Below are 19,449 nucleotides of genomic sequence, written 5' to 3'. Positions count from 1 at the left end.
GTCTGATGAAACAAAAATAGAACTGTTTGGCCATAATGACCATCGTTGTGTTTGGAGGAAAAAGGGGGAGGCTTGCAAGCCGAAGAACACCATCCCAACCGTGAAGCATGGGGGTGGCAGGATCATGTTGTGGGGGTGCTTTGCTGCAGGAGGGACTGGTGCACTTCACAAAATAGATGGCATCATGAGGTAGGAACATTATGTGGATATATTGAAGCAACATCTCAAGACATCAGTCAGGAAGTTAAAGCTTGGTCGCAAATGGGTCTTCCAAATGGACAATGACCCCAAGCATACTTCCAAAGTTGTGCCAAAATGGCTTAAGGACAACAAAGTCAAGGTATTGGAGTGGCCATCAAAGCCCTGACCTCAATCCTATAGAACATTTGTGGGCAGAACTGAAAAGGCGTGTGCGAGCAAGGAGGCCTACAAACCTGACTCAATTACACCAGCTCTGTCAGGAGGAATGGGCCAAAATTCACCTAACTTATTGTGGGAAGCTTGTGGAAGGCTACCCAAAACATTTGACCCAAGTTAAACTATTTAAAGGCAATGCTACCAAATACTAATTGTGTATGTAAACTTCTGACCCACTGGGAATGTGATGAAAGAAATAAAAGCTGAAATAAATCATTCTCTCTACTATTATTCTGACATTTCACATTCTTAAAATAAAGTGGTGATCCTAACTGACCTAAAACAGCGAATTTTTACCTGGATTAAATGTCAGGAATTATGAAAAACTGAGTTTAAATGTATTTGGCTAAGGTGTATGTAAACTTCCGACTTCAACTGTATGTCAAGTGTTTCTCTTTAATCTCTAGCAGCACCAAGAGGCGTTTCTATCCAAAAAGATTTCTGGCTCATTTTTATAGGAAGGGACTTGGGTTTCCTATCAACAATATACCTCAAATCAAACAAACCCGATATTGCAGTGGTGGAAAAAGTACCCAACAGTCATACTTGAGTAAAAGTAAAGATAGAAAATGACTCAAGTAAAATTCACCCAGTAAAATTCTACTTGAGTAAAAGTCTAAGTATATTTTAAACCAAATACTTTTAAGTATAAAAAGTAAAAGTATAAATAATTAAAAATTCCTTAAATTAAGCAAACCAGATGGCACCATTTTCTTGTTTTATTAATTTACAGAAAGCCACAGGCACCCTCCAACATTCAGGCATAATTTACAAACAAAGCATGTGTGTTTAGTGAGTCCGCCAGATCAAGAGTCAGTAGGGATGACCAGGGATGTGTGGTTGATAAGTGCGTTAATTGGACAAATTTCCTGTCCTGCTAAGCATTCAAAATGTAATGAGTACTTTTGGGTGTCAAGGAAAACATATGGAGTAAAAAGTACAATATTTTCTTAAGGAATATAGTGAAGTAAAAGTAGTCAAAATATAAATAGTAAAGTACAGATACCCCAAAAGTAGTACATTAAAGTATTTTTACTTAAGTACTTTACACCACTGCTAAATTGTCATCATTGTCCTCGATTAAAATCCAACATTTAAAAGGATCCACTTGCCAGTGTGGTAGACTAGACAGCCAGCCAGCCCAAGCCTGAGTGCGAAACAGCCCCAAACCACTCCCCATCTTTTGTCATGTTAATGCCCTGCTGGCACAGTTTATGAGTACTGGTTGATGTGTGAAGAGCCTGTTGTTAATGGTCGGACCCTGTTGTCCCACACAAAGACGGCCTTTAACATTGACCCCAGAAGCCTCCCACCAAGACCCCCAAAAACTGTTCCTGCTCCATAAGAGAGCCGAGCTCCATGTGAAAGGATTCTTTTGTACTGGGAGGGAAAGGGTCCAAGGCAAGTTCAGGCGTGGGGGTGGGGAAGCGTATTTTTTTAAAGTTCCGTTTTAAAAAAGGTCAGATTTTGTCCAATTTACTTACAGTCCATCCATTACCTGAGGAACTTTGTGAATGCCTTTGAGATTGCTTCTCAACAATAATATATAATATGGTTCATAGGTTTAAATGTCTTAATAAATTAGAATACCAGCAGTAGTTGACAAAAATGTTAATTTATTATACCTGACAAATTGATAAACCTCAATATTGTCCATATGTGGAATCTATTCTGTTTAGGCTATAAGAAAACTCAATGTCTTGTTACTCACATGCATTGTTGGTGGGGGATACCAAATAATTGTTGAAAACCTGACATTTCGAAAAACAACTACTGAACAGAACCGCTGCACCAAAAAGCACATTTATATGATCCATTTATAAAAAGGCAACAGATTCCATACAAAACATTGCATTTCCAATAATTGTTATTCATAGCTAAGCATTGAGAAAACATTTGAGTAAGCTACAGTAGTCTATACATTTATTAGTGAGTTATCGAATTACACATAGGAAATGTATCGATTGGTGATACTTGGAACAGAAACATTTTTTTTGTAAGGAGTAATGAGGCTCAAGTCTAGTTGATGTCCAAGATGTCTTACATCCTAGATTTACAGTCTGTGAATTTTACCGACTCAAGCAATGCAATTTGTATAGCTATACTATTTATAGGAGACGTCATGATTGTGTGGCAAACTGACTTCCACTCAACTTACAGAAGTAAACAGAATTTGGTTGATGTCTATTGAGCGCAAACATGGGAGAAGAACACACTTATTCAAGTACAAAAAGAGGTTATGTGGCTGTCCTAAAAAATATCCTTGCCCTGTAGTTGAGTCACATTTCCCCACACTGAGCTATGAGGATGGGAAGCTTGGGCTTGTTGTTTGGGCCGGTAGGAACGTTCTGTGGGAAAGAGGAGTCCAGATAACGTTCAATATAACATTCTAAAATGGTACAGTAATTTCTACCTTACGACATTTGTTGGAAAGGGTTGTGATTCTACTACCAGCAATAGACGTACTGTATACAAAGAATTCTGACGTATATTAAATCAGATGGTTGTTGCAAACAGCTTGGGACCGGCGACAGATATTCTCATGTCTAAACAGTGTGTAATCTGAAGTGTAGAAGGGTTTTGAGGTTAAACTAAGATATTTTTTCCCAGCCAGATATGTATAGCCAAATCTGACTGACTATACAATAACATATGTCTGCTTTCAAGAAACACAATGGGGAAGTTTCCGGACACAGATTAAAGAGCGGATTAATGATTCCACATGTTTTTCTGCTGCTCGTTATGAAAAATATGATTTTGGTCTTGGGTATGTGGTACGATTTGGATGTGTTCGCTTTATCGTACCCTGGCAGTTGTTTTTTGTCATTGAGACACAGTAGCAACAACATAGTCACTACCACATCCTCAAAAATGGTCCGAATTAATCTAAGGTAAATCATGAAATCTGCAATTTTGACATTTTTGCAGAGGTCTTAGTCACACAATTTCATATCTAGCTAAGGTGTTTGGTGCAGTATTTCTCAAGTTAAAAACATTTGCATAAAAAGTGCACTGCAGACAGTATGGAGTCAGCTTCTGCTAGCTGCGCTCAGGACTGATTTCTGAGAACGTCTACAACTTCATCAGCAGCAAGCTGTCAAACGATCGTAAATAAAGCACAATCTGCTACCCGCTGTGTATCAGTGCCCAAAATCACTAGCTAGCTAGCAAAGTTCCATCTCTGTTTGTCAATGAAGCTAGCTAGTAGCTGCCCAAGTTAGCTAAATTAGCTTATCAAGCAACGTGTGTGCTTCGGTGCCATTTACAACTTTCTCACTATCTATTACTAGAGTATACGTCTGTCTGGCAGTGTTTCATTGCAGATCATGTTATAAAACAGGTCGCGGCAGGACACAAAATGCTTGCAAATGATTTTAGAATTTTTTTATATTGACAAGTGGCAGTTGATATATATAAGTGCGCATCATCCAAATTCTCATTTTGCCCAAAATAGTGGCAGACTGAAGTGTTCACTATGAAACACACCAGGAAGTGGCCACTCCATAAAGGGCTAAGGGCCAAGTGTTCTTTCAACATAACATTGGCGACGTGTTGTCCTATGTAAACAGGTCCAAGTCCAAGGCGCTGTGTAATGGGCAGGTCTGTCTCAGTGTCTGTGGAGGTTCACTGCTATGATTGAATAAAGCGCAGCTGTTTCTCTGTGCATGAAAATTCTCCTTAGGCGTTACAATCCTATGTTAGTAGGCATGATTGTAATCCAAACCCAAACCTCATGTAAATCGTGACGACCTCGATTACACAAATCTCACAAAACGATGTTTTGGAGTATATGGACTCAATAACCACAATTAACCTACTTACTTTTTAAATCCATTTTGGTTCTGGAATAACTTTTTCTGACTAATATCAATGAGCTATTTTCAGATAAATTGGTGTTTGCATTCAGTTTCCCTTTAAACCTAGTCCTGGAGTAAAAAGCAAACTCAATGGAGAATTCTCTGTAGTCCAGGACTAGGCTTAATCTGTGTCGAGAAAACAGCCCCAATGTTATTTAGATCTACTAAGCGACCAATTCAGATAATAAATTAGCCTTGTTATTCTCTAGCACAGTCAAGGACTCAATAATCCAATACTATGTAATCCAAGGTTAAAACATGGCTCTGAAATCACGTTTCTAAATCTGGATTATCTAAGAACAGTATTCCCTGCTTCTACTTCCACTTCCATGGAACCCACCAACCCTTAAAGTTTGATCTTTGTTGAGGATCATCATTATATATCTTGCCCTGGGCACAAACCCTTATCAAATGAAGAGCTTTTACCTCAATTTTTCTCATGACGAGCAAGCCGTCGACCACTTTCCCTGAAATGTTGAAATAAAATATTTTATGAGCCAAATACACATACAGCATATTAAATATTACCCATTGTGATCCACAATATAGTAATACTCACCGAAGACCACATGCTTTCCATCTAGCCAGTCACATTTCGTACAGGTAATGAAAAACTGACAGCCATTGGTTCCGGGGCCACTGTTTGCCTGCAGAGGACGGATTGGAGGGTTATTACTGTATGCTTCACCTACATCAACCAATAACATCAGTTATAATCAATGTCTATTCATATCAATGTTTAAATGTCTCCAATGGAACATGTGTGTATGAACAGCAGTGTGTGTGCAAACGTGTGATTTTTTGTCTGAAATAAAGGTACCATGGATAGGAGGCCAGGGGCAGAGTGCTTCATTCTAAAGTTTTCATCTGCAAATGGTCCTCTGTAGATGCTGCAGATACCTGTACCATCGCCCTACAGGTGCACCACAGGATCAAGGGAAACAAAGGAGGACAAATTAGATTAGAAGTAGATTGTAATGCTAATGTATTGCTAATTTGATACAGAGTCCAGAGTTGCAGAGAGCGATAGTCCGCCGGCCCGTTACATATTTCACACCATATTTAATTGACTTATCGAATAGCAGATATGTGCGGCTTCCAACTCTGTAGCACACTATTACAGTTGGGTACCTGCACCGCAGTGCAGATAAAGGACATGCTGCAAAAAAGTAGTTAACTGCATAAACTAACAGTTTGGCTGGAATTCTAAAAGAACAAATCAGAAACAATAAAGAGCAGTGAATTGACTTACATTTACAAAGTCCCCGCCTTGGATCATGAAGTCCTTTATCACCCTAGTAGAGGAAGCAATAAAAAACCGTTAAAACTGGCAACAGACTGAGGAGCTTTTTATCTAACAATCAAATTCAATTATACAAAAATATTCATATTGTATCTTACCAAATCATAACACGTAAGAATGTGCTTGCGAAGAAAAGCATTACCAACACGAAGACACTAAACACCCCATCAAGATATAGGTTTTATGGATTCAATAATTACTTAATATGCATGTTGTTGCTTCTAAGAGACAATGCCTAGCCTATCACAATATCCATTATTGTGATTTGATGTCAGATCAAAAATATATGTAAAGTAACACTTGTCACATCATCTTCCATCATCCCACTCAAGCATACCTGTGGAAGGTGCAGCCTTTAAATCCGATAGGGACACCATCTTTTCTGTAGGAGAGAGTTTGTACAGATAAATTAAGATGGTACTGCCTCCTTTGCTGTATTGATATAAAAGTCAGCAGAGTATACAGAAAGCCTCTAAAGTTTAAGGAATAGGCTAGTTCACTAAAACAAAACAAAAACTTTTTTAGGTTTAGCTCATTTTACACCTCCAAGTCAGCGCTAGGTAGTTAAAGATAGCGCATTCACATGAAAAGTAATCAACATTAAGTTTCACAAACCAGACATGTATCCTTACTGTTAACTGGGAAATATACAGTCACTAGTGAAAGTCTACGCAGCCCTTGCTGCCTTAAAATTAAATCCCAAATGAAAATAAATTCAATTATTTTCCTATTGCACATTTTCAAATTACAGAAAATGTTGCGAAATTATATAAAACTCAAATATCTTAACTGCGTACGTCTTCACACCATAGAGTTAATACTAGGTGAAATCGTATTTATTTTTATTTAACCTTTATTTAACTAGGCAAGTCAGTTAAGAACAAATTCTTACTTACAATGACGGCCTACCAGTCATTGTAATAGCTGCCAAAGGTGCTTCCACCAACTTTGCATAACTCTGAGGACAACATTTGACCATTTTATTTGGTCAAACAGCACATTTGGTTAGGAATCATTGGACAGCAATACTCTCTGATTTCAAGCAAATTTAAATAAGGACAGACTCGACCACTTAGGAACACTCAACACCTCTTGGGAAAGCCATTCTGGTGTCTTTGGCATTAGAATGTGTTAATTGTCCCGCTGAAAAACAAAACTCTCAGGAACCAGGTTTCAATCCAACCATTTCATGTGGATGAATTACCTGTAGCATAAAAAAAAAGTCACGGCCGGGCTGATGGAAACAGGAAATGTCAGTACAATTTCATAAATGTTGACCCGACAATTTGTTCATTCGACATGGCGGGAACGGAATTCATAACGCAAGAAATGGCAATATTAATATAATAACCATCATATTGAAGTAAACTTGAAGTCACGTGATGATATGTTGTGTGGTGCACACAGTTTATTAGGCTACAGATTAAATACATTATGAACTTCACAGGGTGATGAGTGTCTTGGTGACATGATGACCGATCCTTGGCTGCTGTTTGACAAATAAAAAAAATCTAATTAATAATATTCTCATGTAGGCTAGTCCACCCACATTGTATCTGCGAGCTGTTGGCTACAGCGTACGTGCCAAGACCAGAGTGTGCACATTTGCTATTTAACACAACTGTTTTTGTAACAAAACTAAAAATCGGTTAAGTTGAAAATGCCCTGGAAAAATATTGAACTTTACATTTTCATTCGGTACATGAAAACTTAAGCAAAAAAGTACCTTTTATGTGCACTACGTCATCACGCACTGCTTTTTTCCACAACAAGTCACTTTGGTGGAAACGCCACTGGTGGGAAAACGTGCATATGTTCCTTTATGCAGATGTTTTAATATTTGCAGGAAAATCTGTCGCCAATTGGATGGAAACCAAGCTAGGGTTAGGTTTTCAGAAGAATGAGGGGGATCTTTTCTAACATTTTGATCATCAAACACTCCCCTGTCCCTGCCGATGACAAGCATACCCATAACATGATGCTGCCTCCACAATACTTGAAAATATAGAGGATTTCACCCTGTAGTGTGTAGTATTTGACCCAAGCCTGTAGTTTTTAATTTAGGCCAAAACGTTAATTTCTTTGCCGTGTTGTCTTACAATATCACTTAACAGCCTTGTTGCAAAAACAATGGATGATTTGGAGTGGATTTTTTTTCTTTTCACTTTGCCATACTGGCCAGTAATGTGGCGTAAATGCAATGTTGTTGGTCATCTGTATTTTCAAGTATTGTGGTGGCAGCATCACGTTATGGGTATTCTTGTCACCGGCAGGGACTGGGGAGTTTGTCAGGATCAAAAGAAATGTGAAAGGAGCAAAGCCCTGATAAAAAGTAAGAGAAAACTCTGTCTCAGTCTTCTGAATTCATAAACGTAGCAAAAAAATAAACATCCCTTTTTCAGGACCGTCTTTCAAAGATAATTCGTAATAATCAAAATAACTTCACAGATGTTCATTGTAAAGGGTTTAAACACTGTTTCCCATGCTTGCTTAATGACCCATAAACAATTAATGAACATGCACCTGTGGAACGGTTGTTAAGACACTAACAGCTTACAGACGGTAGGCAATTAAGGTCACAGTTCTGAAAACTGAGGCCTTTCTACTGACTCTGAAATCACCAAAAGAAAGATGCCCAGGGTCCCTGCTCATCTGCGTGAACGTGCCTTAGGCATGCTGCAAGGAAGCATGAGGACTGCAGATGTGGCCAGGGCAATAAATTGCAATGTCCGTACTGTGAGACCCCTAAGACAGCGCTACAGGGAGACAGGACGGACAGCTTATCGTCCTCGCAGTGGCAGACCACGTGTAACAACACCTGCACAGGATCGGTACATCCGAACATCACACCTGCGGGACAGGTACAGGACGGCAACAACAACTGCCCGAGTTACACCAGGAACGCACAATCCCTCCATCAGTGCTCAGACTGTCTGCAATAGGCTGAGAGAGGCTGGACCGAGGGGTTGTAGGCCTGTTGTAAGGCAGGACCTCACCAGACATCACCGGCAACGTCGCCTATGGGCACAAATCCAGCGTCGCTGGACCAGAGAGGACTAGCAAAAAGTGCTCTTCACTGACGAGTCGCGGTGTTGTCTCACCATGGGTGATGGTCGGATTCGTGTTTATCGTTGAAGGAATGAGCGTTACACCGAGGCCTGTACTCTGGAGCGGGATCGATTTGGAGGTGGAGGGACCGTCATGGTCTGGGGCAGTGTGTCACAGCATCATCGGACTGAGCTTGTTGTCATTGTAGGAAATCTCAACACTGTGTGTTACAGGGAAGACATCCTCCTCCCTCATGTGGAACCCTTCCTGCAGGCTCATCCTGACATGACCCTCCAGCATGACAATGCCACCAGCCATACTGCTCGTTCTGTGCGCGATTTCCTGCAAGACAGGAATGTCAGTGTTCTCCCATGGCCAGCAAAGAGCCCGGATCTCAATCCCATTGAGCACGTCTGGGACCTGTTGGATCGGAAGGTGAGGGCTAGGGCCATTCCCACCAGAAAGATTTGCAGGTGCCTTGGTGGAAGAGTGGGGTAACATCTCACAGCAAGAACTGGCAAATCTTGTGCAGTCCATGAGGAGAAGACTGTTACTTTGATTTTGACCCCCCCCCCCCTTATTCAGGGGCACATTATTCAATTTCTGTTAGTCACATGTCTGTAGAACTTGTTCAGTTTATGTCTCAGTTGCTGAATCTTATGTTCATACAAATATTGACACGTTAGGTTTGCTGAAAATAATCGCAGTTGACAGTGAGAGGACGTTTCTTTTTTTGCTGAGTTTATATTGTTATTTTTCAGTGGGACAATTAAACACATTTGTATGCCAAAGACACACCAAAATAGCTTTCCAATAGGTGTTGAGTGTTACTGAATGGTCCAGTCTCAGTCCTGACTTAAATCTGCTTGAAAATCAGAGACAAGGTTTGAATATTGCTGTTCATCACTGACTCCCAACCAAATTTACTGAGCTTTTGCAATGGGTTGGTAGAATCTTATTCAAAATTATCCACAGCTGTAAAGGCTGTCAAATGAGATTATACCAAGTATTGACTCTGGGGTGTGAAGACATAATCAAGACATCTTTGTTATTTAATATTAATTAGTTAACATTTCTATTATTTGTCTTTCACTTTGAAAATGTGTAGTACTTTTGATATCATTCTAAGGCAGCAAAATGTGAAGACTGTGCAAGGGGTTTGTAGAATCACACTAGGCACTGTACATGCAAATCCTGGTCGAGGGATTCACTTTTACCCTATAGCAGGGGTACTCAACTACTATGTACTATTTGAGAACACACACATTTCCTAGGTGGAAAAAGTGTGAATGGATATTCTCATTTAACAGCGTAGTAACAAACACCACCTTGCAGCCCCATACTGTTCAAATTTCTCTTGTTGGCATAGAATTTTAGCAGTTTTAAATCTTATTTCTACACATTTTGCCATGTCTAATGTGTGTTCATATGATGCCAGAGTGACTCAACAAATTAAAATAGGGTGCCCCCTAGGGGTCGAGGGTCCAAGGCACGTAATCTGGCCATGCTAACTAGTTTACAAGATTTAGATAGATAAATTAGGCTAACCTACCTAGCTAACATGGGCTACTTGATCAACTTAAAAAAAAAAAATAATAATAATAATAAATTTTGTCGGGACCCGTGGTGGTCCCTATTGACCCCATTCTGGGTCCAGATCTGGACAGCGGTCCGTCTGCCTGTTGAGAATGGCTGCCCTAGAGTAATATTACCACGTAGGTTTTTCCTTTAGGCTCACTTGTCAGATAGGCGTATGTGTGTGACAGTGTCATAACAGATTACAAGATACATTTTCAACCATGTTTGAGTTTCAAAATAGATTGAGTATGCAAAACATTAAGAACACCTTCCAAATATTGAGTTGCACCCCCTCTTTTGCCATCAGAACAGCCTCAATTCGTCGGGCATGGACTCTACAAGGTGTCAAGCGTTCCACAGGGATGCTAGCCCGTGTTGACTCCAATGCTTCCCACAGTTGTGTCAAGTTTGCTGGATCTCCTTTGGGTGGTGGACCATTCTTGATACAAAACGGGAAACTGTTGAGCGTAAGAAACCCAGCAGCGTTGCAGTTGTTGACACACTCAAACCGGTGTGCCTGGCACTTACTACCATACCCCATTCAAAGGCAATGAAATCTTTTGTCTTGCCCATTCACCCTCTGAATGGCACACATACACAATCCGTGTCTCAAATTGTCTCCAGGCTTAAAAATCCTTCTTTAGCCAGTCTCATTCCCTTTATCTACACACTGATTGAAGAGGATTTAACAGGTGACATCAATAACGGATCATAGCCTTCACCTGGAATTACGTGGCCAGTCTGTGTCATGGAAAGCTGTACTACACTCAGTGTTTATTTAGAATAAAGTACTCGTCCTTTCCATTTTTATTATTTCAAATCACAGTAATATTTACTGATGTAAAATAGACAAGGGGTTTACCTTTTAGCTAATAGAGTTTGACTAATGACAACGACAAAATATTTTTGCAGTTTTTCCCCCAAGAATGCCTGAATATATCTTGTATAGTCATCATAAAGAGTCATTGTTTGTCTCCATAGTTGGAATGTTAAAGAGTTGCTGTCTATGGGATTTTTTTCTTTTCCCTCAGAAAATCACTATGCAAACTACAATTAAAAACAGCAATTAACACAAATGGTTTAATGCCTAAAGAACAAGTGGAAAGGAAAAAGAGGTTGTGGTCTGATTCCCTACCATTCTCCTATTAGGGTGCACAGAAGGTTTCGCATTTTGCAGAGTTGAAAGGAAGCGGCCACGACTACTGTCTTTTAATTTGTGCTCAACAGCCTAAACCATAAGTGAAAAGGGACATTTGCCACAATTAAAACACCTGTACTGAGGAAAAGAATAACACTCTATACACCTGTTCCACTAAGTGGACACCACGGCCAGTGAACAGGCTGCAGGTACATTATTTTAATCAAATACTGAACTCTCTTCAAGGGTGAACTGTGCTAGTTAGGTGTGAGGAAGGTAGTGGAAAGGGTTCTACAGCTCCAGTAGATGGCGTTATAAAGCCAACACCTTAACCTGCTAGATACTTGTGTCAAGTGAGCAATAAAACCTCTCCTGACTACAGCCTTTCATACAGTGACTGTGCTTGTAACTGTAGTAGTACATGGGTACAGTTGGGTGGTCAGAGCGAGTAGATAAGCAAGTGTACCAGGAATCAATATATAGCTTACTCTAGTGTCCATAGAGATGCCCTTACCTGAATTCCCCTGTGCAGAACTGCCTGTAAAAGACAAAAGAAAGCATTTATTCTTCATTGGAAGGGCAAAATCACCTCTACTAATCATCTCTAACAAATCTTTAATAATTCAGTATGGTGCAATGTACTAAACATTGCAGATACGTCAGAGGCATGTCTCTTCTACAGAATAATTTTCTGTCCGACATTCTACAACATTATGCCATACTGAATGTGGCCTTGATGTGAAAGTTAAGGCATGATTTTGCACTAGGAAGTCATGAAATTTGTTTAGGTAAAATTACCGAAAGTTCTCAGCCGTCTTTGGAACCACATCGGCAAAGAGTTCTACCTTCATTCTCCCAACTTCCTGGAAAACAGTAAGTCAAAGGGCTGATTTCTGTAAACACTCCACATGCAAATATTGACAGGAGTACAATAGTCATCACCTTGCTCGACCGGGTTTTGAAAGCCGCTTTTGCCCACATTCATATTTCCTGGTATGCTTAACAATTAGTATTTCTAAACTACATTCATTGTTCTGCATGAGAAATGTTTTTCTGGAAGCAGTGTAAAATGTATATGACAAAACATAGTCTCTATATCTTTTGACCAAATAACTTCTGGTTTCTTGTATTCAACAATATTTTGTAATCATATCATATCTTTTTCACATGGTAAGACACTTTACGCAAATTAAATGACTAATAGGCTACTTAATGAAAACCTGTTCCCAATGGATTAATTAAGCAGTATCGACTGGTCGGGTTGTCATGATACTAGTTGTTATTGAGGTGAATAACTCCAGTCCGACGGCCTGATTGGTGTCACACCTTTTCTCCATCCCTAGCAAAACACAGCTGATTAAAATTGCATTCTAAACTGAAGGTCATGATTAGGTGACTATTGGAGTCGGATGTGTTAGCTGGGGCAAAAAACTGACACCAAATCAGGCCCTCTAGGAATTAAGACGATACTGAAATTTTCCATGGCAAAAAGGAAAATAAGAAGCGGACTAAACTCTTTCAAAACCTGCTTTATGTCAAATATTGTGCTACAGCTTTGAAATCCACCCCCTGTGAAAAGAGCCATTTGTCCCCAAGGCATCCCCGGAGAGCTTCTGTGTTAAACAAATATTGGAGGTGCAGGAGTCAACAACACCTCGCACACTTCGATTTTCTCGGTAATTTCCTCAAATCGCCAAGTGGATCCTTTGCGCCATGTATACCGGATAGGCCATAAATAAGCTTTTACCTCCTAGTATAGGTGTTCCTTTCATCACTGTTAATTAACCATTTGTTCAGGTTGAGAAAGAAATCTAGACCTGGCCCTCGATTTTACAGTAATCATTCGTGATGGATGTCTCGGGTTTGATCAGTGTTGTCCCCATATCGGCATCACAGCAGAGGTGCATGTTTGTAAGACACACTGACTCTTCAACAAAACAACAGTTTCTGCATGGTCTTAGTGGTGAATCTTCACCCCACCCAAAACTCAACAACAGGCTATTCAAAACTGAGAAATGGTAGTACCAGAGGGGGGAAGGGCAAGGAGGGTGGTTGTAACCGCCAGGTAGAATTACAGGTGTGTCAGGTTGGCTACAAGGCTAGTTTCTCCCTGAGCAGGTAATAGACCCACCCACAATGTAAAATTACCATATAATAAGGAAGTGCTTGCCAAACACTACTAGCCTGTTGCTAACAGTAAAGCACACACACCTGTTGATGCTGCCACTGGGATCTCAAACTACACATAAATTACCACGATTAAGAGGTAAGGCCTACTTGTAGTGTTCAAAAGATCACAGTATTACGTGGATTGCTAGCTTTTTCCATTGTCATCGTAAAACAATTCTTAAATTAGATTTATTTGTATTATTAAGTATAAGGCAGCCCTATCCCTGGGTTTGCAATAGAGCTGAGGGGTGGGGCTGGCTGAATGTAGCCTAATCATGCTCAAATTTATAGATGGCGCTATGGATGCAAGGACTAACATTCCATGAGATCAAAGTGATAGTTGATAAGCTTCAAAATATCGTTTCCTCTTTGAAGATTCCCGTATCTGGAAATATCTGGGTTGAGCGATAGCACTGTATCAAAAGAAGGCACGCATTTCCTCCTACCCGTAAACAAACCTGTTTTTTTATAGGAATGAATAGTAAAACGGATTGGATTGCCATACCTGAAATATTAGCTTTTGTCTAGCCTCAGGCAGTCACCAGTTAAGTATATAAATAATAGGCTACTGTATTTCCTAACACTTGAGGTTGGTGGACTCCAATGAGTGTTGAGGCATGCTACATGAGCGATTCCACGCCAGTGGGAGTGGAAACTATTTTTTGCATCTTAGATTGTTGTGAGAATTCTCACATAGGAACTTCATTGGGAGGACAGATTTTTAACATACTTTTGTATCACAAACCATTTTTGAGAAAAGCATAATCAAATTGTCACTTTTAGGCCCTTTTTAGACATATACATGTCTCCTGTAAGACCCTATGATCTATGATCTGTGAACCGTACATGACACAGGCAACATATTGGTGTCATTATAACATTCTCATAAATATGGAGTAAGCCTATGTATAGATTTTGAAATACACATTTTCACATTAATTTATTCAACATAAAATAATAATATCTTAAAACTACCCTTTTTGATTTTTCTTATTTTAAAGACATATTGTTTGTAGCAATATACTCTTCAAACTAGGGCTGGGCAATATGGCCTAGAAATCATATTTATATTTTTCAAACTTATGGGCGATTCATAACATTACAGTGCCTTCGGAAAGTATTCAGACCTCTTTACTTATTCGACATTGTTACATTACAGCCTTACTCTAAAATGTATTACATTGATGAGGAGGAAAATAAAATCAATCTGCACACAATATCCCATAATGAGAAAGCAAAAACAGGTTTTTAGAAATGTTGGCAAATTTTAAAATAAAACTGAAATATTACATTTACATAAATATTCAGACACTTTACTCAGTAATTTGTTGAAGCACCTTTGGCAGTAATTACAGCCTCGAGTCTTGGGTATAAAGCTACAAGCTTGGCACACATGTATTTGGGGAGTTTCTCCCATTCTTCTTCTCTGCAGATCCTCTCAAGCTCTGTCAGGTTGGATAGGGAGCGTCGCTGCACAGCTATTTTCAGGTCTCCAGAGACGTTCGATTGGGTTCTGGCTGGCCCACTCAAGGACATTCAGAAACTTGTCCCGAAGCCACTCCTGCATTGTCTTGGCTGTGTGCTTAGGGTCGTTGTCCTGTTAGGAGTTGGGCGAAGGTTCATCTTCCAAGCTCCCGAGTGTTATGGAGCAGGTTTCCATTAAGGATCTCTGTACTTTGCTCCACTCATCCTACCTTCAATCCTGACTAGTCTCCCAGTCCCTGCCGCTGAAAAACATCCCCACAGCATGATGCTGCCACTACCATGCTTCACCTTAGGGATGGTGCCAGGTTTCCTCCAGACGTGACGCTTGTCATTCAGGCCAAAGAGTTCAATTTTCATTTAAATCAGACCAGAGAATCTTGTTTCTCATGGTCTGAGAGTCTTTAGATGCCTTTTGGCAAATTCCAAGTGGGCTGTCATGTGCCTTTTACTGAAGAGTGGCTTCTGTTTGGCCACTCTACCATAAAGGCTGGATATGTGGAGTGCTGCAGAGATGGTTATCCTTCTGGAAGGTTCTCCCATCTCCACAGAGGACTCTCCACAGAGTGACCATCGAGTTATTGGTCACCTCCCTGACCAAGGCCCTTCTTCCCCGATTGCTCAGTTTGGCTGGGCGGCCAGCTCTAGGAAGAGTCTTGGTGGTTCCAAACTTCTTTCATTTAAGAATGGAGGCTACTGTGTTCTTGGGGACCTTCGATGATGCAGACATTTTTTCGCACCCTTCCACAGATCTGTGCCTCGACACAATCCTGTCTCTGAGCTCTACGGACAATTCCTTCAACCTCATGGCTTGGTTTTTGCTCTGACATGCACTGTCAACTGTGGGACCTTAGAAAAGGCACATACCTGTCTATATCATGTCCAATCAATTGAATTTACCACAGGTGGACTCCAAATCAACTTACAGAAACATCTCAAGGATGATCAATGGAAACATGATGCACCGGAGTGTTATAGCAAAGGGTATGAATACTTACATAAATAAGGTCTCTTTTTTTTGTTATACATTTGCAAAAATTTCTAACAACTTGTTTTTGCTTTGTCATAATGGGGTAGTGTGTGTAGATGGCTGAGGAAAAAAATGTATTTAATCCATTTTAGAATAAGGCTGTAACGTAACAAAATGTGGAAAAATGGAAGGGGTCTGAATACTTTCAGAAAATCTTTGAGAAATGTGAGAATTTCCAGAACAATCTGAGATACCAAAAATATCCGTTCACACTGGTGCCAACATACATTAGGGAGAGTTTAAGTTTCTTATTTTCGACTTCCATAAGGTGTTGTTATTTCTGTAGACGAGTCATGAAAAGCCAGGTAGTACTGATAACACTAGAAACAGTCTAATTTCTTGGTAAAAGCTGTTTGTAGATTACTGCTAACTGCTCCACTCTCTCTTCGACAGCTTTTTCCTGAGCATGGTGACGTCAACCGGAACATCACAGACCCAATAGGTTACTTCTGGGGCTGGGCTCAGTCTCAACGGCAAAAGCTTCAACATGCTGGCCATCATTGAGTCGTGGGAAGAGGAAGGGAGCTGCATCAAGGACAACACCAGCCAGTTTCTGTTCATCTTGCTGTTAAAGGTGGGCATGGACTGTATGGTCCTGTTCATCAGCCTGCGCCGGCTTAACACCTCCTTCATGGGCGTCTGTGGTCTCTCCGTCTTCCTGGTCGACGTGGCGTTGGCATGCGCCGTTGTGGCCGTTTGGCTACTAGGACCTGCCCGCTCCCCAGTGTCCATCTGCTTCCTCTTGGCGCAGGCCTCGGCCGTGTTCAACGCGCTCCCTCTGCCCGTGCTGGGCCTGGGGCTGCTGGACTACGCCACAGAGTCACGCTACACCTCCTGCCATGCCGCCCCTTGCAGGGCCTTGTGGAACTGCACCCTGACGCTTCTGGTGTGGGTGCTGGCAGGCGTGCGCTCCGGCTGCTCAGCCTTCACCTACCTCGTAGAGGTGGAGTACGAGGGAGGGAGGCATGCTTTAGGGTGCGTGGTGCAGGAGTCTGTGTTTGTAGTACATTTCTCAGTGGGGATCTCTGTAGCCATCTGCTGTGTGCTGATGCTGCACTACAAACGTCTTCCCTCGTGGCTGAAGGAGGCCAACAGGCTCTCAGAGCATAGCGACGACGTCAACCCAACGTCGCACAGCGACTTGAGCTTCAGGTATGCCATGTTCGGCCAGCCAGGGGCTGACAAGGATGAGGAGAAAGCACTGGCGGTGGAGACCGAACAGCAGAGGCACCCCCTTTACCTCGGACTGACTTTGGGCTTCAGCACAATGTGGGCATCATACCTGGTCATGTGCATTGCCTGTGAGCTCTTGGGCCTTGCGGTTCCCGCCTACATTGCAATCAACCTCCTGTGGTTGGAGTGTGCCAACAGCTTATTGGTAGGGCTGGTGTTCTGGCTCAAGAGCGACTGGCTGGGGCCGTACAGCGATCTTCCGGATGACATCTGCCAGTGGCAGGCTTACTGGCACTTAAGTAGAGGACCCGTTAGAGACTCTGAGAAACTTCCCAAGACTGTGTTCAGCCTGTCAGGCAAGGACAGAAACCCACTCCTGCATGTCTGAATTAGGCCAATCGAAAGCGGGCTTGGCTCATGATGCGAGATAAGCCTACTGTATTACCTTTACATTCCTTTGATGACGTTTGTTTCAGATATGAGGACAAAGAAAGCAATTATGCTGTTACATACTTCTACTTGTTAGTAAGCCTAGCCTATATGATTCTCAATAGTTCCTGCCCTTGATATGTTAACTGTATGAAGGGTGGTGCCGTTTGTTTAGACTAGCTCATTGTTACAACAAATACTTTCACTCTCACACACATCCAACAACATGGGGATAATAAAAGGACCTGCAACACTTTGTAGTAGTGTACTTTGTATGTTTGCTCAATAAACTCTCTGTACTGACTCCCACTCCTCGAGTTTCATGTTTCTCTGTTACAGGTTTTTCAATATGCTTTAGAGAAACTGGGTGATTCTCATTAAACTAGTTTTAACTGTCTGTAGCAAACTGAGTGGCAAAACCATGATGCATCTGCAAAAAAGCAACTATCATTCTGAAGACTAAGATGCCTAGTTTTTGGTAAAGTGTATTATTTTAAATACATTTTAGATTTCTGCCTGAATTTTGTAAAATTACCCCCCTAATTCTCATTACCGAAATGTGTCTGGATTAAATTCTCTGGTCATTTTCAACAATTTTAACTTGTTTGAATAAAAACAGTATGCTGTAGTTTGTCCATAAATAATAAAAATTCTATACTAGTTGAAGTTTCCATTAATCTATAGGTATTATGGAAAAACAGTGTCTGTGGACACGTCTCTCATTAAAGTAACACTTTTTCAAGTTCCTGTAAAAACAGTTAAATACATATTTATTCTCCCATGATGCATCATCTAGAGGAGTAGTCCTTTTGTATTGATTATATTCCTGTGGTCCAGCAAAATTAAGGCAGTTCACACAATTTTAAAAACATAATACATTCACAGATTTCACAACACACTGTGTGCCCTCAGGCTCCTACTCCTACTCCACCACATATCTACAGTACAAAATGTGTGTATAGTGCGCATGTTATCGTGTATGTGTGTGTATGCATGTGTCTATGTTTGTGTTGCTTCACAGTCCCTGCTGTTCCATTAGGTGTATTTTTATCTGTTTTTTTACTAATCTAATTTCACTGCTTGCAACAGTTACTTGATGTGGAATAGCGTTTCATGTAGCCATGGCTCTATGTAGTACTGTGAGCCTCCCATAGTCTGTTTTTGACTTGGGGACTGTAAAGAGACCTCTGTGGCATGTCTTGTGGGGTATGCATGGGTATCCGAGCAGTGCACAAGCAGTTCAAACAACATCTCAATACCTCTCATAAAAACAAGTAGTGATGAAGTCATTCGCTCCTCCACTTTGAGCCAGGAGAGATTGACATGCATATTATTAATATTAGCTCTCTGTGCACATCCAAGGACCAGCTGTGCTGCCCTGTTCTGAGCCAATTGCAACTTTCCTAAGTATTTTTTTGTGGCACCTGACCATGCGACTGAACAGTAGTCCAGGTGCGACAAAACTAGGGCCTGTAGGACCTGCCTTGTTGATAGTGCTGTTAAGAAGGTAGGGCAGCGCTTTATTATTGATATACTTCTCCCTATCTTAGCTACTGTTGTATCAATATGTTTTGACAATGACAGTTTACAATCCGGGGTTACTCCAAGCAGTTTAGTCACCTCAACTTGCTCAATTTCCACATTATTTACTACAAGATTTAGTTGAGGTTTAGGGTTTAGTGAATGATTTGTCCCAAATACAATGCTTTTAGTTTTTGAAATATTTAGGGCTAACTTATTCCTTGCCACCCACTCTGAAACTAACTGCAACTATTTGTTAAGTGATGCAGTCACTTCAGTCGCTGTAGTAGCTGACATGTATAGA

The 19,449-nt window shown here is 40.9% G+C and overlaps 2 protein-coding genes across 4 annotated transcripts in view; one reads left to right on the top strand and one right to left on the bottom strand.

Annotated features, from left to right (window-relative positions):
• Nucleotides 1-2,013: 2,013 nt before the first annotated feature.
• The window catches only part of ppih (peptidylprolyl isomerase H (cyclophilin H)), a 40,163-nt gene continuing 22,727 nt past the window's right edge, over nt 2,014-19,449 (bottom strand). Inside the window, exons 2-9 of one of the 2 annotated variants that reach the window (XM_045695188.1) lie at nt 12,140-12,204; nt 11,856-11,879; nt 5,915-5,959; nt 5,527-5,569; nt 5,095-5,187; nt 4,834-4,921; nt 4,701-4,741; nt 2,014-2,765 (exon numbers count right to left, since the gene is read on the bottom strand). In XM_045695188.1, the coding sequence (XP_045551144.1) occupies nt 2,697-2,765; nt 4,701-4,741; nt 4,834-4,921; nt 5,095-5,187; nt 5,527-5,569; nt 5,915-5,959; nt 11,856-11,879; nt 12,140-12,192 (456 nt within the window). In that variant the 5' untranslated portion in view covers nt 12,193-12,204 and the 3' untranslated portion in view covers nt 2,014-2,696. 2 annotated transcript variants of the gene reach the window in all.
• si:dkeyp-100a1.6 (probable G-protein coupled receptor 160) lies at nt 13,503-17,933 on the top strand. Of its 2 annotated transcripts, none has more exons than XM_014146183.2 (2): nt 13,503-13,607; nt 16,416-17,933. In XM_014146183.2, exon 2 carries the CDS (start codon nt 16,510-16,512, stop codon nt 17,581-17,583), a length of 1,074 nt encoding a protein of 357 aa, XP_014001658.1. In that variant the 5' UTR covers nt 13,503-13,607; nt 16,416-16,509; the 3' UTR covers nt 17,584-17,933. The 2 variants fall into 2 exon arrangements, with proteins under 2 accessions (XP_014001658.1, XP_014001660.1); XM_014146185.2 differs by lacking the exon at nt 13,503-13,607 and adding an exon at nt 15,908-15,976.

This window comes from Salmo salar, chromosome ssa15 (genome assembly GCF_905237065.1).
Source record: "Salmo salar chromosome ssa15, Ssal_v3.1, whole genome shotgun sequence".
Lineage (NCBI taxonomy): Eukaryota > Metazoa > Chordata > Actinopteri > Salmoniformes > Salmonidae > Salmo > Salmo salar.
This window is presented reverse-complemented; position numbering and strand designations above follow the sequence as displayed.

Coding starts and splice junctions, on each gene's coding strand:
- si:dkeyp-100a1.6 (XM_014146183.2), top strand. CDS start 16,510: ATGCTGGCCATCATTGAGTCGTGGGAAGAGGAAGGGAGCTGCATCAAG.